The sequence below is a fragment of the Pituophis catenifer genome, unplaced genomic scaffold (genome assembly GCF_029215685.1).
Source record: "Pituophis catenifer annectens isolate HBS135680 unplaced genomic scaffold, rPitCat1.0.hap2 SCAF_13, whole genome shotgun sequence".
Taxonomy (NCBI): Eukaryota; Metazoa; Chordata; class Lepidosauria; order Squamata; family Colubridae; genus Pituophis; species Pituophis catenifer.
Genome location: NW_027256893.1, coordinates 3553873 through 3577372, shown reverse-complemented (window position 1 = coordinate 3577372; position 23500 = coordinate 3553873). Strand labels below are relative to the sequence as shown.

The 23500-nt window shown below is 46.4% G+C and overlaps 1 protein-coding gene across 2 annotated transcripts in view; it reads left to right on the top strand.

Moving 5' to 3' along the window:
- PDPR (pyruvate dehydrogenase phosphatase regulatory subunit) overlaps window positions 1-23500 on the top strand; it is a 42014-nt gene that overhangs the window by 252 nt on the left and 18262 nt on the right. For both annotated transcript variants that reach the window (XM_070952777.1, XM_070952776.1), the window contains exons 2-10: window positions 4490-4779; window positions 6448-6581; window positions 8321-8402; window positions 8486-8649; window positions 12109-12230; window positions 14215-14332; window positions 17198-17347; window positions 20587-20779; window positions 23313-23437. In XM_070952777.1, the coding sequence (XP_070808878.1) occupies window positions 4550-4779; window positions 6448-6581; window positions 8321-8402; window positions 8486-8649; window positions 12109-12230; window positions 14215-14332; window positions 17198-17347; window positions 20587-20779; window positions 23313-23437 (1318 nt within the window). In that variant the 5' untranslated portion in view covers window positions 4490-4549. The remainder of the gene's footprint in view (window positions 1-4489; window positions 4780-6447; window positions 6582-8320; window positions 8403-8485; window positions 8650-12108; window positions 12231-14214; window positions 14333-17197; window positions 17348-20586; window positions 20780-23312; window positions 23438-23500) is intronic.

The following is a 23500-nucleotide window of genomic DNA, read 5'->3' as shown; positions in this document are numbered from 1 at the left end:
GGTAACCGCCTCGCCCTGTCCTTCCTTGCACTCCGAAGGGTAGGAGCGACGCCCCCCCCCCACTTGCAGCCCTTATAGTCCAGGGCCCCCTCCTCTCTCCCCCCTCCCCTCCCGGGCTCTGGGAAAGGCCTCTCCGCATGGGGGGGGGTCGAAGAAAATGCCTTTCCTGGGGGGGTCGTTTGGGAGTGGGGTTTGGGGAGGGCATTCGCCCTCTCTTTTTTTTCCCTTACCTGTGGGCTCCAGGCACACAGGTGAACCCCTCTCTCTTTCCTTCACTCCTCAACGACCCCCCTTGTGAGGGGCAGGGCTCAGAGAGCAATTTGAGACCCCCTCCCCAATAAGATGGCACCCCTGAGGTTCCTTGGCCTTAAGGACCTGCTCCAACAGCTAGATAGCGCCCCCCCCCCTTTACTGAGTTTATTTATTTATTAAATTTATGTGCCACCCATCCTACTTTTGCAGTGGCTGTAGGTGGCTTAAGCTTCAGGGCTTTCCTTGGAGGAGGACATTCGCTCCTCTTCCCCCCCCCCCCGCCTTTCCTCACCTGTCGGGCTCCAGACACACAGGTGAACCCCTCTCTCTTTCCTTCGCTCCTCAACAACCCCCCTCTTGGGAGGGGCGGGACTCAGAGAGCAATTTGAGACCCCCTCCCCAATAGGGTGGCAACCCTGGGGTTCCTTGGCCTTTAACAGACCTGCTCCAACAGGTAGATAGCCCCCCCCAAAAAAGACCTTTACTAAGTTTATTTGTTTATTTATTAAATTTATATGCCACCCATCCCACTGTTGCAGCGGCTTTAGGTGGCTTAAGCTTCAGGGCTTTTCTTGGGGGAGGACATTTGCTCCTTCTCCCCCCCCCCGCCGCCTTTCCTCACCTGTCGGGCTCTGGACCCCACAGGTCAACCCCCCTCTCTTTCCTTCGCTCCCCAACGACTCCCCCCTTGTGAGGGGCAGGACTCAGAGAGCAATTTGAGACCCCCTCCCTAGTAGGGTGGCACCCCTGGGGTTACTTGGCCTTAAGGATCTGCCAGGCAGGTAGATAGCCCCCCCCCCATTTTTACTGGGTTTGTCTATTAAATTTGTATGCCGTTCATTCCATTTTTGCAGCAGCTCTAGGTGGCTTATCAAATGATGTATAAGGTAAGGCAGGTAGTCCTTAACTTACAACAGTTCATTTAGTGGCGGTTCAAAGTTACAATGGCACTGAAAGAAGTGACTTGGGACCGTTTGTCGTCCTTATGACCGCTGCAGCATCCCCCAAGGTCGGGATCAAACGCTAGACAAGGGACTCAGATTTATGACGATGGCAGTGTCGCGTGATCAGCTTTTGCAAATGTCTGACCAGCAAAGGCAACGGGGGAGCCAGATACAATGAACAACCGAGTTACTAACTTAACAAGTGTAGTGATTCACTTAACAGCAGTGGCAAGGAAGATTGTAAAATGGGGCAAAATTCACTTAGCAAATGTCTCACTTTTGGGCTCAGTTGCGGGCATAAACCAAGGACTACCTGAAAAAAATGGACCAAATGTCGAATAGGTGGACCAAATTAGTGGAAAATCTCACAAAGAGATTCATGGCTGAATTTGCATCTGGTTTCTTGGATTCAAATCCACCATGCAAATCTGTACAGAACCATGAAAATTAAGAAAGATTAAATAAAAGACTGAAAAGTTAAGAAGACGGATGACATAATAGGGCGGGTGGCTGGGATCTTATCTCCATCCTATCAGCCAGTCCCAGCAGAGAGCATCCCACTGGGGCCACAGGGCAGCTGGCAGAGCCAGGTTTTAAGGGTCTTCCAGCAGGCCAGGAGTGTGGGGACTCGTCCCACCCCACCTCCCATAGGAGAAGAGTCCAAAGGGCCACAGCAAAAAAAGGGGCTCTTCTCCTGGACTCCACCAGCCGAAATTCTTTGGCAGAAGGGATCCAAGTACGTCTCTTGACTGGGGTGGGTGGGACAAACTTGGGCTGAGATGGCTCCTCCGGGGAACCAGATCTCTTTGATCAAGCACAAAAAGAAGGGGAAAAGATAACTTCATGCTGAAGAGAATTATAATGGTGCTGTGAGAAAAGAAAAATATGTTCTGGTTTTGAAAAAAAAAAAAAAAAGAAAGTTTCAGATATGAAAACTGGCTGAGTGACCTTGGGACCAACTCACTCCATAGTGTCCTTGTGGGAAAATAACCAAGCGGATTAGCAATGTTTTTCCACCATATATACGTATATATTTTAAAAAGCAGGATAAAAAGTAATCATAATAAAAAGATATCCAGGGGCTTCACTATAGCAGTTATTTATATCTTGAGTATTTCAAGCAATAGAAATAATTCTATTTCTTTTGTTCAGTTGTATCAGGTTATTGGAGACTCCCTGCAGTTTTCTTGGCAAGTTTTGCAGAAGTGGTTTGTCATTGCCTCCTTCCTAGGGCTGAGAGAAAGCGACTGGCCCAAGATCCTCCAGCTTGCCTTGTACCCAAGATGAGACTAGGACTCACGGTCTCCCAGTTTCTAGCCTGATGCCTTAACCGCTATGCTGAATTTGCTCTCCAGTTATAAATTACCGTGCAATAAATGAAACATTTGAGGATTTTTCCTATAGGGCAGTTAATACAAATGGCTCTGGGAGACTTGCTAGTCAGCCCCATGGTTGAAAATAGGAGGAGGTAGCAGGCATTCAAATTAGATTATTTCTAATTATTAGATTAGTTGCATCCAGGGTTTTTTAAATCAGAAGGAAAGAATGGTTGAGCTCTTTCTTAAAAAAAATATAAAACTTGGCTTTTTATAGATATTTGCCTTCTCTTCCCTTTATTGCCACATTGTGAGTCTTTTCTAGGAGATCACTTTTGTACTTAAGGGCAAGGTGTGACTGAGTCGGTGCTGCCCTGTGGCAGTAAATGTGCTTTTGGCATTCAATGGGTAAATTGTTTTAACCATGGAATTGTGCCAAAGCACAGCATATTGGCTCGATTCACACTAGATCAAACTAACATGGTTTCTGATGGGTTGCAAGTTAGGGTCTAGGACTTTTCATCTCTGACTCTTCATTCTCCTCGGACGATTCTCCCCCGACTTATCTCCTCAGCTGGCACACCCCCAGCCATTCGCCCTGTGTCCCACACCCTTCGACACAGCCCATTCGCAGAAAGAAGGTTCGTCTTTCTATAAATACAGGGACGCTGTTACTTCACGCTGTGATCCTAGCATTGAATTTAGTGAGACTTACTTCCGAGTAAACCAACTGTTCCTCAAAACAACATTGATCTTCCTTTATTTTATTCTCCCCCACTCCCAATGGCCTGGGCTCCAGTTCAGACAAGGAACAACTGCTCTCTGGAGTGTGATCGAGTGAAATGGCCTTTTATCTCTGCACCCTGCCTTCCTTTCCTTTTTCACAGACACACACACACACACACACACACACACACACACACACACACACACGCTAGTTGCCATGTTATGCTGGGCCATGTCGAAGGGTGTGGGACACAGTGGACGGTGGCCCATTCCCCAGGGCAAATTGCTGGGGGCGTGCCAGCTGAGGAGATAAGTCGGGGAAGAATCACCTGAGGAGAAACGCCCAAGGAGAATGAAGTGTCCAAGACAAAAAGTCCCATTCTGGCAGGTTAAATTCACCTGGGTCTGTTTGCATCACATCTAAGGTGTATAATACATACTAGGGCGCATTGTATGATTGCTTAACTGGACTTGGGATCAAGTATATTATGTAAATGTATCTATATGAGGCTGAAGGAGAAGAGGTTCAGCCATTGAACTTGTATCCTTTTGATTTTTTTTTTTTTTATTATTATTTGATTTATATGCCGCCCTTCTCCGGAGACTCAGGGCGGCTTACAATGCACTAAGCAATATCCTTCATCCTTTTGTATATTTATACAAAGTCATCTTATTGCCCCCATAATCTGGGTCCTCAATTTACCTACCTTAGAAAGGATGGAATGCTGAGTCAACCTTGAGCCTGGCGAGATTCGAACCTGCAGTAATTGCAGGCAGCTGGTCTTAATAACAGGGTGCTTTAGAACACTGTACTACCAAGGCTCTTATATTTCCGTATATGAGGGGCTTCCATCACTCCACCAATATTCCCAGTGGAAGTAGCGAATAGGGATTATTGTACTTGCAGAATGCATTTTTGTTGTGCTCATATTCTTTATTTTGGTGGTATTATATGGTTTGCCCCAACATTTCTTATTAATTGATTTTTTAAAAAGCAGAGACAATGTCTTTGTTTCAATTCGTGGCTTCCAAATACTAAAGTAATAAAAAAGGGCTTCTGGTGAACTATCACTGCAATCATTTTCCAAAAAGGGCCAGATCCTGTACTTAAACTTTTACAGGTTCCCACCCATCCAAAAACGTTAGGAACCCTGGTCTCTTCACATTGGAGAGGGTGATGCTGACCGATCTCATTGAGGTTGCTGAAGCTGTATTCCAAGCATTAATGAAAAGCGTGTTCTTCTTTTGCAGAGCTAGCAGCAGCTGTGAAGATTTATTTGTGCGTCTTTGGAGAACCGACTAACGGTCAGCATGATGTTTCTCCGACGACTGCTGGACCTCCAGTGGCAAAGAATGACTCTGACGTGGTGGAAGCTGTTTGGCTTCCGGCACAGTAGCAGCAATGGAGCTGAATCTCACTTGATGCCCCTGCCAACACAAGCACAAGTCGTTATCTGTGGTGGTGGAATCATGGGCACATCAGTGGCATATCATCTCTCCAAGCTAGGGTGGAAGGACATTGTCTTACTGGAGCAGGGCAGGTAAAGGTTTATGTTTTTTTTTTGAGAATGTCACCAACTCTGGCCAGTCATAACTTCCTTGGTCTTCCTCCTCTCAAACCATCCACCATTTGTTCTGAAATGAATCTTCGTTTATTCTCTATAAACGATCAGATTTCCTCACTTTGCCTTTTTTTTTTTTTTCACTGGGTGCTTCTTTCCTATAACGTATACCTTCATGGAGCCCTTTTTTGGGAGTAAAAGAAATGGAAATGGGCTGGTCACATAGCAAGAAGAACTGAGGGCAGGTGGACCAAGGCGGTCATAGAATGAATTCCACTTGATCAAAAGAATCCACGAAAGAGACCTAAAACAAGATGGAGATATGACATCAGCAAGTATGGCGGGCCCAATTGGCAAAAGAAAGCTCAGGATCATCTGGGTTGCAAACCTGTGGAAGAGGACTCCATTCTGCAGTGGATAGACAGTGCCTTGAATGAATGAATGAATGAATGAATGAATGAATGAATGAATGAATGAATGAATTGATCCCCTGTTCCAGGGGTGTGAAACTCAAGGCCCACGGGGTGCTTAAATTTGGCCTGCGGGGCCAGCCTGGAATTTAATTTAATTTAATTTATCAAATTTCTATGCCGCCCAACTTCCAAGGGACTCTGGGCGGCTTACAGCAAAAAATAATACAACAAAGAACATAGGAAAATTATTAAAAAACATTATAAAAACGTTTTAAAAACATTAAAAGTCCATGCACACCATTCATGGCCGGATCTCGCCGGATCGCAAGAGCATGTTCAACGGCCCCAGGCCTGCCGGAAGTGCCAGGTCTTCACCGCTTTTCGGAAGGCCAATAGGGTGGGGGTGGTCCGGACCTCAGGAGGTAACTGGTTCCAGAGAGCTGGGGCAGCCACAGAGAAGGCCCTCCCCGCGGGCCCGCCAGCCGGCATTGTTTAGCTGATGGGACCCTGAGGAGACCAACTCTGTGGGAAATAGCAAAGGACTGACCCTCGGTGCCTCTGGCAGCCAAAACGGGGCACCGGGGGGGGGGGGGGACTCACACAGTCCCCTCGTGGCCCATTTTCAGCCTGGACGGGCTCCTGTAGCACTCTGCCAGCCAAAACAGTGTGCGGGGCCGCACCCCGTTTTCTGCGTGGATGGCCTCCTGCGCCACTTTGCTGGCCAAAACAGTGTGTGGGGGGGTGCTGTGTGGACATCCAGGCAGAAAAAGCGATGTGGAGGGGGTTTGTGTGGCCCCCCCGTGCCCCGTTTTGGCCGGCAAAGTGCTGCGGGAGGTGTCCGTCATGTCTCTCCCTCCCTCCCCCCCTCCCCCGGTTGGCCTGCAGAGGAGAATTAATATGCTGATTGGCCCTCGAAGAAATCCAGTTTGACATCACTGTTCGTTCTGGACCGCATCTCTGCTTGTTTTACCATAAAGACAGTACTTAGCTTATGACTGTAATAGAGCCCAGACTTTCTATCATATGTCATGATGGCGGTAAGTCGAGGCACCCATATCGCCAACCCATTTTGTGGCCATCACAACTTACAACCGCGATGAGCAGACTCCATTATGGTTGTAATTCAAGGACTACCTGTATGTATAACTTGTAAATTGAGCTTTGCGATTTCTTGTTCTCTTCTCCCTCTCGGGTTCTGGAGTTTCTCTTCAGCTCTCTGGCTTTTCCCTTTCAGGCTGGCAGCCGGTTCCACTCGGTTCTGCGCAGGCGTCGTAAGCACAGTGCGGCATTTGTCCATTGAGCTGAAGATGGCTGATTACTCAAGGAAGCTCTATCAGCAACTCGAACAAGAGACAGGCGTGAAAACTGGTAAGAACCGGAAGTGTCAGTTTGGGGAAAGAAGGCATCTCGTATCTATTTTGTTGGCACCCTCCAATTGCAGGAGGAGTAGGGGGAGAGTAGAGTACAGTAGAGTAGAGTAGAATAGAAAAGATCTTGGAGGCCTTCTAGTCCAGCCCCCTGCTCAATCGGGAGACCCTGCCTACACCATTTCAGACAAGTGACTGCCCAGTCTCTTCTTAAAATCCTCCAGTGATGGAGCGCCCATGATTCCTGGAGGCAAGCAGTTCCACGAGTGAATTGTCCTCACTGTTAGGAAGTTTCTCCTCAATTCCAGGTTGCTTCTCTCCTTGATTAGTTTCCATCCATTGCTTCTTGTCCTGCCTTCTGGTGCTTTGGAGCATAATTTGAACCCCTCTTCTTTGTGGCAGCTCCTCAAATACTGGAATCCTACTATCGTATCACCCCTAATTCTTGTTTTCTTTGGACTAGCCTGACCCTTAACCGACCCTTAGAGCATCCCCATGGTCATGTGATCAAAATCCAGATGCTCGGCAATTGACTCATGACCGTTGCAGCGCCCTGGGATCACGTGATCCCCCCTTTTGCCACCTCCTGACAAGCAAAGTCAACGGGGAAGCCAGATTCACTTAACAGCCGGGTTACTGACTTATCAGCTGCAGTGATTCACTTAACAAACATGGCAAGAGAAGTCGTAAAACGGGGCAAAACTTATGTCTCAGTAACAGAAATTTTGTAAACATTTTAAAAATATTTTAACTATTACTCCCATAATAATCATCTTCATTGCTTTACTATTAATCCCAACACAATCATTTCATTTTTACTGTTCCCAACATAATCATTATTTTTTGCTGTTAATGCCAACATAATCATTTTATTTTAGTATTGAACTCATCATTATCGTCTTTATTTCTGTTGTTAAATCTAATTTATACACTTCATTTTTGCTGTTAATCTCAACATACTCCTCCCTGTTTTTGCTGTCCTACCCAGCATAATAATTTTTATTTTTTGGCTGTTAATCCCAGCCAAATATTTTTTAAATGTTTACAATAACTGTAATGATTTATATTGTTAAAATATATCCATTCAAGCAAAAAGAAAGAGAAAAATGGAATGATATTTGGTTAGGATTTAAGATTTAAGTAACGGGTTTTTGGGATAATGGCATAGTTAAATTGATAGAATTTAGGGAAGTAACTGAGTAAAATATTAAGTTGTGTTAATTGGAAGTTAAGAATTGTTAGTGATTTGTATTAATTTGTGACTGGATCAATGCTTCGTTTTGGAAAAGATGTGTTTTATGTTTGTGTTTTAAAAAAAATAAAAAAGCCTTTTTTTTTTTTTAAAAAAAAGAAATTTTGGATTCAGTTGTGGTCGTACGTCGAGGACTGCCTGTATAACAATGGTGGTGTGGTTTAAACTCGCTTCATTTCATGGCTGCGCAGAGATTGGAAGTACAGATTCTCCTGTCCAAGCTCTTTCCTCTTAACACAGGGTTTCCCAACCATGGCCATTTCTAGGTGTATTGACTTCAACTCCCAGAATTCCACAACCAGCACAGCCATTGCAGGGAATTCTGGGAGTTGATGTCCACTCACCTTCAATTCACCAAGTTTGGGAAACAGTGCTTAACGCCTGCTTCCTTCCATTATTCTCCCATCCAAGAATAAGAAATGCAGGAAATGTCTTTGGTGGGACCACCCGCAGGCTGAGAGTGGGCTATTTTTTTGTTGTTGTTCCAGGTTACATGAGGACGGGCTCCATCTCACTAGCTCAGACCCAAGACCGGCTGATCTCGCTGAAGCGCATAGCCTCGCGACTCAAGTAAGCTGGCGTATATGCACATCTGGTGGGGCGGCATCAGCCTGGGTGGAACAAGTGTAACAGTTCTTGTGTGTCTCCGGCAGAATCATGGGTATTCCCTGCGAGCTTATCCCGCCAAAGAGAGTGGCCCAGCTCCACCCCTTTATCAACATCCACGACCTGGTGGGGGCCCTGCATGTGCCCGAGGACGCCGTCATATCATCTGCTGACGTGACCCTTGCTTTGGCCAATGCTGCTGCAGCAAACGGTATGACCCAGCTTCCCCAGTGTCCTGCCGGGACTTCCTTTTTCAGGGGGTGGGCATTGCCCCTCCAGTAGCCAAATCAGAGGAGGAGGAGGAGGCATGGGAGTCAGGGTCAGCATCAAGGCAACTTGAGAGCTCCGAGGCAGAAGAGAGAATGGCACTGGCAGAGAAAGAGAGAGAGAGAGAGAGAGAGGGAGGGAGGCGGAGCCTGTGCTCTCCATCAGCCCTCAGATGGAGAGTCAACAACCTCCAGGTCTGGAGGTGGCTGATGAAGAAGAGGAGGACCAGCTGAGTCCAGTGCCTGATGTGCAGATGCACAGAAGGCAGAGGAGAGGAGAGCAGCAGGAATCTATGGGCCGGTCCTCAGGACAGAAGAGCCACCGCTGTTAGTGGCGGCATAGAAATATGAATAATAAAATAAATAAAATAAATAGTGAAGCCCCACCCTAGCTCTAGGGATAAGAGGCAGGGGGCAGAGATGAATAGATGTGGCAGACAACTATTCATCTCCCTGCCGGACAGACTTGTTAGCCTGTGTTGAGAGAGAAACTTTTGCTGGGGCTGATGGTGCTTCTAATTAAAGGAATCATTGATTTAACTTCAGAGGATTGGTTGTGTTTGGGGAACTGGGTCAGAACACATTGGGTGTATGTTGCTTTGTGAGCATTTTGTGGGAAGCAGGTTCCATTTGATGGATATAGAGGAAACTATTTTAGACCATATCCTGAAAACCAGGAAGCATCAGCTGATGGGGAGTAATGCAATTATTGCGTCCTGTGCTTTCACTCTAAACAGGATCAGGTTTTTAGATGGTCTCTCTTGGACGAAGGGTAGGATCTCTTTTCACTGCTGACTGGAGTGGCATGAAAAAGCCCAGCCCTGCATGTGTGATTTCAAGGGTTGGGCTGCAGGTTCTGTTCTGTCCCCGTACCCCACACGCACCCCCACAGACGGCCTGGAGTTATTAAGCCACATGACAAAACTCTTTGAAGATAAAGCTGGCAGCAACCCAGTGGCTAGCTGCCAATTCAGACTTTACTCACACAAAACAAAGATTAGACTGCAAGCATTCCGATAAAACAGGCAGAGTGTCAACAATACAAGGATTAATCCAAATGCAGTCTGATAAAGCAGGCAAAGTCCAGTAACGCAGAGATCATGGAGTATTTCCAGTTTTTGCTTGTCACAAACTGAACCGGCCACCACACCCACATTTATACCCTGTGGGGTGTGGTCCAGTGACTCAGCTAATCTCTGGCACACTTTCCCCTCTGCTGTGCACGCTTCTCCCTGCGCCTCTGTCGTGGGTCCAGCCAGCACTTATCTTCTTCATCACTGTCCACCTGTGGCTGCGGGGACATGCTTGGCTCTGAGCCTATCGTTTGGCCTTCGGTGTCCTCTGGAGGCATTGCCAGGGAGGAGGGTCCTGGAGAGGGAGGCCTTGCCAACTCCTCTTCCTCACTCTCAGAGTCTGCATCTGTCGATAGCCCAGGCTCAGGCAACGGAGCCACAACAGGTTCATTCTGGGACTTTCCAGCTAAAAGGGTCAGAGCATTGTGGTGGAGAAGACCTTTCTCTGGCTTGAAAGTGTCTGTCGTTGACCGTATTGGGTCTCCAAACTTGGCCACTTTAAGATTTGTAGACTTCAACTCCCAGAAGTCCCCAGCCAGCAAGTCTTAAAATTGCCAAGGTTGGGCATCCTCTGGGCAAGAGGTTGTGAGAGTTGAACACTGTTATCTCTGCGGGAACCTCATTGGGAGTAGGTGGCTGCCTGTAGGCTTTTAGGAGCCCTCCTCTACCCTTTAGTGACAGCAAAAGGCATTGGCATGAGGGCATGGTATGAATTGAAGTTGGCATTGCAGAGGGCTGAGTTTTTCAAAACAGTATTGTGCTCTTCGTAGTGAGCAAGAGGAGTCCATATCAAGAAGTCCCATAGAATTTGAAGATGTTTTTTGGCCTAGATTGCAAAACAACCCTGGTGGCTTTCTTAGACTCATCTGTTTTTTGTTTTTTTTTTAAATCCTTAGCTCATTACTCTAAATGCTCTTTGCTTATTTGTGACATAAAATTAGTTACAATGACAGTGTCGACATAGTTGATGACTGACATCTCCCCACCGTTTCCAAGAGGCCGAAAGTTGAGTCCTTCCCAGTTCAGTGGTGGTACAGCCCCCTTGGCCAGACCAGTAAATGTGGTAGGCCAAAGAACGCTGTGCCAAGTGGGCCTTCTAGTTGCAGAAATAGCAATAGCACTTAGACTTATATACTGCTTTACTGTGCTTTCCAGCCCTCTCTAAGCAGTTTACAGAATCAGCCTCTTGCCCTCAACAATCTGGGTCCTCATTTTACCCACTTTGGATGGATGGAAGGCTGAGGGAGGGAGGAGGAAGGAGGGAAGAAGGAATGGAGGGGGGAAAGAAAGGAAGGAAAAGCAATAGCACTTAGACTTATATACTGCTTTACTATGCTTTGCAGCCCTCTCTGAGCGGTTTACAGAGTCAGCCTATTGCCCCCAACAATCTGGGTCCTCATTTTACCCACCTCCGAAGGATGGAAGTTAGTTAACCTTGAGCCGGTCAGGATCGAATTGTCAAACTGCTAGCAGGCAGCTGAAGTAGCCTGCAGTACTGCACTCTTACCACTGTGCCACCATGGCTCTGTGGGGCTCCTACTTGCAGAAAAGCTCTTAAATTAAGGCTTAACTAACTTCTTCTCAGTAATAGCAATATCTCTTTAGACTTATATACCACTTCATAGTACTTTTACAGTGCTCTCTAAGCGGATTACAGAACCAGCATCTTACCCCCAACAGTCTGGGTCCTCATTTTACCCATCTTGGAAGGATGGAAGGCTGAGTCCACCTTGAGCCGGTCAGAATCAAACTACTGGCAGTCGGCACAATTAGCCTGCAATACTGCATTCTAACCACTGCGTCACCAAGGCTCTACAATTATCCTGCTTCCATGTTTGCAATTTGTTTCATTGCTGCAACTGAATTCCTTAAGTTTCTTTAGTTTTGAATGCCACAAAAGAACTTCTTGCCTACAGATGCAGTTCTGGATCTGTGATCCTGTCCCCAAACTCCTACCTTTGCTTAAGAGCACCAGACTGCCCTTCTGGGTCAGGTCAAAGTTAGTCTTTACTGATTCTGGCAGAATTTGCTCAAGATTTCTGGGCAGGACTTGAGCGGGGCTTCTGCCTACATCTGTGTCAAGGTGTCTTGCTGTGAGACGATATCCTTTTGAAGGCAGCATTCCGTATGTCAGACTGGGCTTGTCAAGGAGCGTGAGTGGCCGTGAGGTTCTATTGAGTTGCGTGTCTGTTGAGTTGTGTTCCTTGCAGGGTGGCACTTTGGGTAAGCAGAGTCCAAGAGTTACAGTGAAAGATCGGGGCTCTTTGCAGCTTTCCTTGCGATGGATCACCAGAGATCACCCAACTTCCTCTCCCCTGTTGTTCTCCCCAGGTGTTCAAATCCATGAACGAACCAGTGTCATCCACGTCTTGGGCCAGAAGGGCTGCGTAAGTGGAGTGGAGACGGACAGAGGGATGATTGAGTGCCCATACTTCGTTAACTGTGCTGGGCAGGTGAGGCCCTGATTGGACCGTGGGGCTGAAGGGCTTGTGGGCCTGACCATTGCTGGGTCCTCTCTTTGGCGGGGGGGGGGTGTTCTGGGACTGTCCACAGTAGACTTCCTGAGCAGATTTTAGGGGCTGGGCCTTTTGTGCAACAAACAAGAGGCACTTATTCAAGTTGGCAAGCTGCTCACGTTATTAGATGGGGAATAGAAGAAAATGAGCTGGAAGGGGCCTTAGAGCTCATCAAGTCCAGCCACCTGCTCCAGCAGGAGAACCTATACCATTTCAGACAAGCGACTGTCTAGTCTCTTTTTAAAAACCTCCAGTGATGGAGCGGCCACAACTTCTGGTGGCAAGCTGTTCCGCTGGTTAATTGTCCTCACTGTTAGGAAGTTTCTCCTTAATCCCAGGCTGCTTCTCTCTTTGGTTAGACTCAGTTGCAGTTGTGCTAAATGGGGTGGCTGGTGGGATGGAGGGCAGGGGGCGAGTGGACGGCTCCTTGTTGTAGGCATATGGTTGCCGGAAGACCAGAAGGGGCTCATGAGAAAGTTATCTATCTGCTTTTCTCACTGTTCTGTTTGAGTTCTGTGATCCTCACTAATTATGCAGAGCATGGAATTGTGCTCAGAGCGTTAAACCATATTAGCCAATATTTGCTAACCGTTTGTGTGCTGCACCAGTTGGAAAACAGGCTATAAAACGAAATAATGAATAACTTGTTCCTTATATATTTTGCCTCTGGTGACAAGAGGTGTAAAGAACAGATCCTTGCAGCCTCTCCCCAGGCAGTTGTTTCACGTCCATCCTGCAATCTTTCTTCCCTGTGCTACATATTAGATATATTATCACTGCTGTTTCTTTGGCAACAATAAGAATCCCATTAGCTAAATTTCCCCTCTATTAGAGCAAATCCCAGAATTGACCAAAAAGAGTTTATAGATGGTATTAAAGCTGCTTCTAATTTTAATTATACACATACAGCAGCGAGAATAACATATGCACAGCATTGGAAAGGAAACAATATACCACCAGAGGAATCCAGTATTCAAAAAATATTCGATTGTGCCGAAATGAATAAACTAACATTAGAACTAAATGAAAAATAGGATTCAGAATACTATACGGTGTGGGATAATTGGTACAGGTGGATGGATAGCCGAATCAAAAATGGATAAAGATTAGTATAAAGTTTAATATATATATATTTAGGAGTTATAGAATATATAGGAATAATTAATCTAACCTGTGGGAAAAGTAACACTGATCGATTATGTACTGCAATTTTGGAAAACGGAAAAAAACTACAATAAAAAAAAATTGAAAAAAAAAGCTGCTTCTTAAACTAACAGTAATTCTTGTTAGAACTAGAAAAGTTGTAATCATATTCATGGTTCTATTTCTGAAATCGATATCTTCTTGTTCTGCTTGAATTTTATTTTATTTTTTGGAAAAAAATGATAAAGCAATTAAAATTGATAAGTCATTTTAACTCAATCTTACCGGTAATTTTCCCCCAGCCCTTACGATGCAGCATAAAAAAATTAATTCACTACTTGTTATTATCTGCTAAGTTCATTGTAGCAAAATACTCTTTCTTTACATCAGTGATATCTAAAAATATGGGAAATAACATTAAAATTGTTTTGAAGCACTTTGTTTAAAGCTTATTTTACTCACATTTAAGTTTCTATAGTTTCAATTTAATGAAAGAAATTCCTAATGGATTAAATGTAAGAGTCCTTTTGGAACAAAATATTGAAAATTAACAGTTGTTTCAGTCCTCGAGGTTACAAACCAACTTACACACACTTCTAAATTGCCTGGGTTTTTATTCGTTCCTATAAAATGTGAGGTTTTTTTATTATGGTGTCTTTTATTCCTGCATTTAAACAGTGGGTTGAAATATTTCTTTGAAACAGTGCAGCACAAGTTGAAGAATGAGTCCCATTGACGTAAAACCAATCAACCCTTAAATTCCCTCCTTTGCTTTCAGTGGGCTTACGAGCTTGGCCTTTCCAACGAGGAGCCGGTCAGCATCCCGCTGCATGCCTGCGAGCACTTCTACCTTCTGACACGTCCCCTGAAGACCCCCCTGGAGAGTAGCACTCCAAGTGAGGAACCTTCTCTTGCGCTGTCTTGCAGGTGCTTGGGCTTTGGCACAATGGCAGGCCGTGGGTGTTTACTGCATAGGTGCTTGGCATCCACATGCAAAGCAAAGGTTGGGAGCCCCAGGTGTTCAGGGGCTATCAACTCCGGGGACGGGGGGCTTGAGTACAGGCTGACTGTCTCCCAGTTGGATACTGGGAGCCCCAGAGATTTCTGGTCTGAGTTAGAGTAGGGGTATCCAACCTTGGTAACTTTTAAGACTTATGGCTGGCTGGGGAATTCTGGGAGTTGAAGTCCACAAATCTTAAAGTTGCCAAGGTTGGACATCTGTTCTGACCCAGCACCCCAAACACGACAAACCCTCTGAAATTAAATAAATGATTATTAGGAGTGCCGGCAGCCCCTGCAAAAAGTTTCTCAATGCAGGCTAACAAGTCTGTCCAGCAGAGAGATGAATAGTTGTCAGCTACACCTATTCATCTCCACCCCCTGCCTTTTATCCCCAGAGCTGGGGTAGGGCTTCACTTGCAGCAGTGGCTCTTCCGTCCCAAGGACCAGCCCATAGATTTCCACTGCTCTCCTCTCCTCTGCCTTCTGCGTATCCGTGCGTCAGGCACTGGACCCAGCTGATCCTCCTCTTCCTCATCAGCCACCTCCAGACCTGGGGGCTGTCGACTCTCCATCTGAGGGCTGACAGATGGTCCAGGCTCCACCTCTGTCTCTCTCTGTGTGCCAGCCCCATTCCCTCTTCCCCCTCAGAGCTCTCAGATTGCCCTGATGCTGACTCTGACTCCCACGCCTCCTCCTCCTCCTCCTCTGATTTGTTTGCTGGAAGGGCCGGCAGCTGACAAGCCACAGCAACATCCCTGAGTTTAAAGGGTATGAACAGGCTTAAAAGGCCTTGACCCGAGACCTAAGGGAGTCAGGCAGCACAGTATTGGGCATGGCCTGATTCCATTTAGAGAAGATTCTTGGCTTCTTGAAGCTTGTTGAAGCTGCCTTTCCAACTTTTCCTGGAGCCGGGGTGGTGCACTGGTTAGAATGCAGTATTGCAGGCTAATTCAGCTCATTGCCAGCTGTTCGATCCTCACCAGGCTCCAGGGTGACTCAGCCTTCCATTTTTCCGAGGTGGGTAAAATGAGGACCCAGATTGTTTGGGGCAATAGGCCAACTCTGTAAACCACTTTGAGAGGGCTGTAAAGCACTGTGAAGCGGTATATAAGTCTATTGCCATCTATCCATCCATCCATCCATGATGTGCAGTGATTAGAATGCAGTAGTGCAAGCAAACTCTGCCCCAAACCTAAAGTTCAATCCTGACCAGCTCAAGGTTGACTCAGGCTTCTTTCATTCTGAGGTTGGTAAAACGAGGACCCAGATTGTTGGGGGCAAATAGGCTGACTCTGTAAACCGCTTAGAGAGGGCTGTAAAAGCACTGTGAAGTGGTATATAAGTCTTAAGTGCTATTGCTATTGCTGAGGAATACTTTGGCCCAATAGCTGTAGTTCTGAAGAAGCCCCCAGCTGCTCTGGAGAAGAGTGAAGATAGCTTTTGGGGTGCCCTTTGCTTGTGCTAACACTTGGAAGTGGCCTGCTTGAGCAGAGGGCACCACCAGAGCATTCCAGGGACATCTCACCTAGATGGGTTTTTTAATTATTTTTTTTATTATTCATATTTCTATGCCGCCCACTCTCCGAGGACTCTGGGTGGCTTACACCGAAGACAGCATACTAAATAGCATATTGCCCCCAACAATCTGGGTCCTCATTTTACTCACCTCGGAAGGATGGAAGGCTGAGTCAACCTTCAGCCGGTGAGATTTGATCCACTGATCTGCTGAACTAGCAGTCAGATGAAGTAGCTGCAGTACTGCACCCTAACCACTGTGCCACCTCGGCTCTTACAGGGTTCCTGTTGGGGTTCCCTTTGCTAGAGAAGGTCTGGGCAGCAGCCCTTCTTCTCTGCATGAGAAGGAGCCCCCTTTCACCCTTTAGTGACAGCAAAAGGCATTGGCATGAGGGCATGGTATGAATTGAAGTTGGCATTGCAGAGGACTGTGTTTTTCAAAGCCGTGCTGTGCTCTTCGTAGTGAGCGAGAGGAGGCCATATCATATGGCCTTGCTAGGTTGAGATTTCTGAAGAGGTTCTTAGGCCCAGATTGCAAAACAACCCTGATGGCTTTCTTGGATCCATGTGGTTTTTTTTTTTTAAAAAATCCTTAGCTCCTTACCAGGGGTGGGTTGCTCCCAGTTCGGGCCGGTTCAGGTGAGCCGGTAGTGGTGATGATGTGACGTCAGCGAACCGGTTCTCTATGACTGTGAGCTGAGCCCGCACATTATATCTACCTTTATTTCTCGTTTTTTAGCCCAGCTGATAGGCACAGCAGAATGGATTGCTGCGCCTCAGCTGGGCAGAAATCTATTGCACTTGCGTGGAGCGCACAAAGTGCATGCACGAAGAGAACCGGTGGTAACACCAGTTGGAACCCACCACTGCTCCTTACCTTTAAGTGCTCTTTGCTTGTTTGCGACATAAAATCAGTTACAAACCATGACAGTGTCACAGAGATGACATCTCCCCACTGCTTCCAAGAGGCTGAAAGTTGAGTCCTTCCCAGTTCCGTGGTGGTACAGCCTCCTTGGCCAGACCAGTAACTGTGGTAGCCCAAAGAACTCTGTGCCAAGCGGGCCTTCTAGTTGCATGAGAAGGCAGCCTGGCCCTGGGTGCAGGAATCCTGTGTGCAGTTGAGGCCCTTAGCAAACAAAGAGAGTCTCCCTCCCTCTGTGTTTTGGGTTGGTTCTCCCCTCTCTCCCGACCCCCCCATCCTGTTTTTCCTCCTGGGTTCAAGCCTTTGCTTCTCTCCTCTGCAGCTATTGTGGACCTGGATGGGAGGATCTACATCCGCAGCTGGCAGGGGGGCATCCTCTCAGGTGGCTTTGAGAAAAACCCCAAGCCTATTTTCACCGAGGGCAAGAATCAGCTGGAGATACAGAACTTGCAGGAAGACTGGGATCACTTTGGTAAGGCGGCCAAACCATTGGTGTAAAGCAGAGGGGGGGAACTACGGCCGCTTTCTGACTTGTGGACTTCAACTCCCATCATTCCCGAGGCAGCATTCCAGGCGGCTCGGGAATGATGGGAATTGGAGTCCACAAGTCACAAAGTGTTGTGGCCCGTCAGTGGCCTGTGCGGATTGTAGCTGACTCTGACAGCGAGGAGGCTGGTGTAGTGTTGCGCCAGCAGCTTGTGCAGCTGGCATCCGAGTCGGACAATGAGGCTGGAGAAGATGTGGTGCCAGAGGCGGGGATTCAGCCAGGGCCTTCAGAACCTCCAGAAGGTCCATAAGTGAAGAGGAAGAAGAGGAGGAGCCTCTTCTCAATGCCCGGGCGCGCAGAGCTGCCAAAAGGCAGGAGTGGATCCTCAGGAGGAGGTCTCCTCGAGAGTAAGGCTTGGGGCTAATTGGCCACTCCCTTAGCCTATTTAAGGAAGAATGCTGACTGAAGCAATTTGCAGGGAACAATTTAGTTCACATACCTTCGTGTCTTGTCTTGCTTATCAGCTTCCTGCAAATTGCTTTTGGGCTTTCTGCCAACCTTAGTAAGATTGTGATTACTTTATCTTTGGTTTCTTGTAGGCTGTTAAGAAAGTTTCTTAACAGCCTTTGTTTTGAAAAAAGACTGAGTTATTTTAGTAAATTAAGTTTTGTACAAATTTTGTGTGTGCTGTGTTCTTTGGGGTCCATAGCTGGGGCAGAACACAAAGGGACCGTAGTTCCCCACCCCTGGTGTGAAGGAATGCCCGTTTTACTTATTTGTTTTTCTTTATTTACTCCATTTTGATGCTGCCCATCAAAATTGAAGCTCACAAAAATAAGGAATTTTCTGGATGCCTGAGCAAAGCAAGTTGGGGAATGAAGGGGCTGCATTGCAATGTCCTTTGTTTTTTGGAGGAATTTTGCGCATATATCCTGGTCTCTCTTTTCCACTTTCCCTATTTTTCAGAGGATCGAGGTATTTTTCCTGCTGTGTAAGTACAGGTAGTCCTCGACATACGACCAAAATCGAGCCCAGAATGTATGTTGCTGAGTGAGACCTTCATTAAATGAGATTTGCCCCATTTTACGACTTCTCTTGCCACCGTTGTTAAGTGAATCACTGCAGTTGTTAGATTAGTAACACGGTTGTTAAGTGAATCTGGCTTTCCCATTGATTTTGCTTGTCAAAAGGTCACATGATCACGTGATCCCAGGGACACTGCAACCGTCATAAATGTGAACCACTTGTCAAGCATTTGTATATAAATCTCGTGACCTTTGCAGCATGCAAAGGTTGTAAGTGTGAAAAATGTTCATGAGTCACTTTTTTCAGCACTAGTGTAACTTTGAACGGTCACTAAATGAACTGTTGTAAATCCAGGACTATCTGTCATTTTTAAGACACTGTGATGTTGCTAAGGCACCCTGCTGAGCAGAATACAGGTTGTCCTCGACTTATAACTGCAATTGCGCCCAACATTTCTGTTGTTAAAAAAAAAAATTTTAGGTGAGTTTTGCCCCATTTTATGACTTTTCTTTCAACAGTTGTTAAGTTAATAATACAGTTCTAATGAATCTTGTTTCCCCATTGACTTTGCTTGTCAGAAGGTCTCAAAGAGTGATCTTTGACCTCAGGACACTGCAATCGTCATAAATATGAATTGCCAAGCATCCAAATTTTGATCATATGACCATGGGGATGCTGCAGCGGTTGTAAGTGTGAAAAATGGTCATAAATCACTTTTTTGATGCTGTTGTAACTTCAAATTGTCACTAAATGAACTGCAGTAAGTCGAGAACTACCTGTATAAATATATATATATATATATATATATATGTTTTCATAGATTTTCACGGGTACAGGTATGCAAGTCTTGGCGTATTCAGGTCTTTTCCCGTGTAAGATTGAGAGCAGTGGTGGGTTCCTCCCGGTTCGGTCCGGCTCGGCCGAGCCGGTAGCGATGACAATATGACGTCACCGAACCGGTTCTCCCCACCCACCCACCCACGTTATTCTTCCTTTTATTTGGTCCCACCCCCAATCTGTTGCTGCCTCCTGAGTCCCAGCTGATGACTAGAGGGAAAAAAACTGTTTAAACTCTTGCCGCGGGGCTTCAAAGGGCCGTCCTACAGCTGATCAGTGTTAAAAGCAAACAAATGAGTTGGGTCGTAAGTGCAAGGACTGGTCGTAAGTGCGAGGACCTTCCAGAAATGACTCTGACCAGCTAGCCATGCCCACCTAGTCACATGACCTCCAAGCTATGCCCACAAAATAAGCCACGCCCACAGAACCGGTAGTAAAAAAATTTAGAACCCACCCCTGATTGAGAGTATCTTGGTGACGTTTTGACGAGGTCCCACTCGTCATCTTCCGGCTGGTGTCTTCGGCTTCGTGCCTGTGCGAGCAAAGCGTGATCAGAGATGCCGTCTCTCTATAAATACTAATATCAACTAAACAAGATGTAACAAAACAGCCAATCAACCCGCCTGCAGCAACAGAGCCAGCACTTCATATCTCCTTACCAATATTTATAGAGAGATGGCATCTCCGATCATGCTTTGCTCGCACAGGCATGAAGCCGAAGACACCAGCCGGAAGATGACGAGTGGGACCTTGTCAAAACGTCACCAAGATACTCTCAATCTTACATGGGAAAAGACCCGAATACGCTTGGTGTATTCAGGTCTTTTCCGAATATACATTACATACATAGATGTATGTATGTATGTATGTATAAATATACATCCATATTATGTGTGAACAGTGTTAGTTCTGAGCATCATTCATATTGATCTAATTTACCATAATATTAATATTCTTTCACATTTATCAAATTTAAACAATCCTCTATATTATTTAAACATACATTAAAAAATGCCGAGCATCTATAAACCTTTAATCTTTCTATCTATTATTTTTTTATTCTATAGAAAAAAAAATCCCTTATCTAATTTATTTCTGCTTCTCCAACTTACAGTCAAGCTACTTTAATATTTAGAAGGCAATTCTTTCTATCCATCATCTCTTGCTCTCTTTACTGCTTCAATTACTACCTGTAGAAAGCAGGCTGGGTTAGAAACATGCTTTGCTCTGAGGAAACATCTGAAAGTGTCACCGTTGGAGGCCTGGCACTCTCTTGGGGTGGTGGGAGAGGAGATGTGGCTGTCTACCCTTTTTCTCTGCCATTGATGGAGATCATTGTCTGCTCTTCTTGGGGGGATTAGAGCCACTGCTGAGTGCCTTGCTGCGGAGGATGCCGGATATGGAGGCCCTGGAGATAGTGCAGCTGGTGAATTGCCCAGAATCCTTTACTCCAGACATGCGGTGTATCATGGGAGAATCCCCCACCAGACAGGGCTACTTCGTCCTAGCAGGAATGAATGCGGCTGGGACATCTTTTGGAGGTGGTGCAGGCAAGTAAGTGGACTCATTTCCTGTCGAGGAAGGACGTGGGGAGGGAAAGCTCCAGGTGGTTTCTCTGGAGGAAAATGGTTTTTTTCAGTCCTTAACTTACTGAAACAAAGATGAGCGCTACCCCTCCTTATATTTGAACGGAGTAAAAGCCGCAAGGACTCCTTTCTTTTTTCCCCTTAACTTAAAAGGTAAAGGTTCCCCTCGCACATATGTGCTAGTCGTTCCCGACTCTAAGGGGCGGTGCTCATCTTCGTTTCAAAGCCAAAGAGCCAGCGCTGTCCGAAGATGTGGTCATGTGGCCAGCATGACTCAATGCCAAAGGTGCATGGAACGCTGTTCCCTTCCCACCAAAGGTGGTCCCTATTTTTCTACTTGCATTTTTTACGTGCTTTCGAACTGCTAGGTTGGCAGAAGCTGGGAGAAGTCACGGGAGCTCACCCCGTTACGCGGCGCTAGGGATTCAAACTGCTGAACTGCCGACCTTTTGATCAACAAGTTCAGCCTCTTAGCCACTGAGCCACCACATCCCTTAACTCACTGAAAGGCTAAAATCGTACACCAGGGGTCCCTAATCCCCGATCCATGGGCTGACACCAAACTGCGGCATGCCAGAAACTGGTCCGTGCAAACAAGCAAAGGCCCATCCGCGGGATGCAGGCAGTACACAAAATCACACCCATTCCGGCCTGCAGGAAAATCTCTCTCCACGGAATCGGTTGCTGATGCCCAAAAAGTTGGGGGCCATTGTCCTACATCACTATACTGAGAAGAAGAGGCTTTCGCAATCCTTTTTTTATAATAAAAAGCTAGTTAAGTTTTATGGACTTGTTTATGAGATGTCAAGGTAGTTACAACGAGCATTCCTATTTTTACATACATATACTCTTTTTCTTTCATTTATTTGACTTCAGTTGTCAAAGTAGTTGAATCACATGTTTTTTTTCTAGATCGTGGGTACGTATGGAACCAGATCATGGATACGTCCCTTTTCTTTTTTTTTCTAGTTTCTGCAAACAAGACTTGTGTTTATCCTTCTTTGCAGAAAGTGGCACTCCTAACCACTCTGGGTTGCTGCCCCAAATGCTAGGCTTGTGACCTATGAGTTACTTTTCTGAGTTCCTCTTATGGTTTTCCTCGCGTTTCTCATTGTGCGGTTTGGAATCTGTGACTCGGGAGTGATGGGTTTTCTGGATATCTTCAGGAGATTCGAAAGCCACCTGTCCGGGGGGTGGGTGGGGGCTCTGTTGTGACCCAGGCCCAAGTAGGTAGTAATCGACGCAAACAGTTCGAAAACAAACAAACTGTCAAGTTTCGAGGTCGTCTCAAATAAATTTTATTTCAAACAAAGTCTTTGAAGAAAAACTCCTATTTATTAAGCACAACATTCTAACTCGACTCCAAACGAAGCCAACACTGACGTCCAGCCCCAAAACCCTCCCTTTCCGTTCCCCACTCCCCTGCACTCATTGGCCATCTTCCAAGTCATTCTACCCCTAATCTACTCCAGCTCAAAGGAATTTCCCCCCTCCCATCCCATCTCCTAGGGGATATTATCTCCAGGGAAAATAAGTAGGTGAAAAGTCAAACGTCCCTTTCCAGACGCCTTCGCTTCTCCTTCTTATGTCAGCACTAGAGTAAATGCAGGTTGAAGTGCTGACACAGACTTTATTAGAACAGCTGAGAATTAACTCATTCTCAGCGTAGTCCAAACTAAATCAAACAAAGTCTTCATAAAGTCTTATCACCAACCTTGGTATAATTAGGCAAACTTGGCAAAAGTTCAGAAGCAGAGGATGCCGAGCAAGATGATAACCAAGTTTATCAACGTTATTTTCCAGCAAAGAGGCCAAGAGCCATTGCTGGTCTGTTTTAAGCCTTATGGGAGTGGCCAATCATCTCTTGGCCCTACTCCCGAGTTGTCCTCTCTGCTTTATCTGCTCTTGCCTTCTGGCAGCTCTTCTCATACATGCACTAGGAACAGGCTCCTCCTGTTCCTCTGCCTCTCTACTGTCAGCCTCTGGAGGCTCCGGAGTCTGCACATCACTCCCCGATGGCCCTGGCCCCATCTCTGCCTCTGACGCAGAGCCCTCAGCCCTCAGCCTTCCCCAGCCTCCAGGACTGGCCCATGTTCCTCCACAGCCTCATCGCTCTCCGACTCCGCTGGCGGACCATAACAGTAATAGGGAGCCTGGATAGCTCTGCAGACTAAGCACTGTAATTTAACTCCAGCTGTCTGCAATTAGTAAGTTTGAATCTTGCCAGGCTCAAGGTTGACTCAGTCTTCCATCCTTTCTAAGGTAGGTAAATTGAGGACCCAGTTTGTGGGGGCAATAAGCTGACTTTGTATAAAATATACAAAAGTATGAAGGCTATTGCTTAACGCACTGTAAGCCGCCCTGAGTCTCCGGAGAAGGGCGGCATATGAATCAAATAAAAAAAAAAAACAAAACAGGCTCTTCGATGCAATTTGTGCTGCAAATGGACGGACTTGTTGGCCTTCGCAGCCCTTTCCAGCTCTGTGTGTTTTTGATAACAGGTTCCTGGCTGAATGGATGGTGAACGGCTACCCCTCCGACAACGTCTGGCCCTTGGACCTGAAGCGCTTTGGAGCTCTGCAGAGCAGCCGTACCTTCCTCCGTCATCGGGTCATGGAAGTGATGCGTAAGTAGCCCTGAAGTTTTGCCTGCCTCTCGTGTTCCCAGGACTCGCCACGTGGCTCATGGA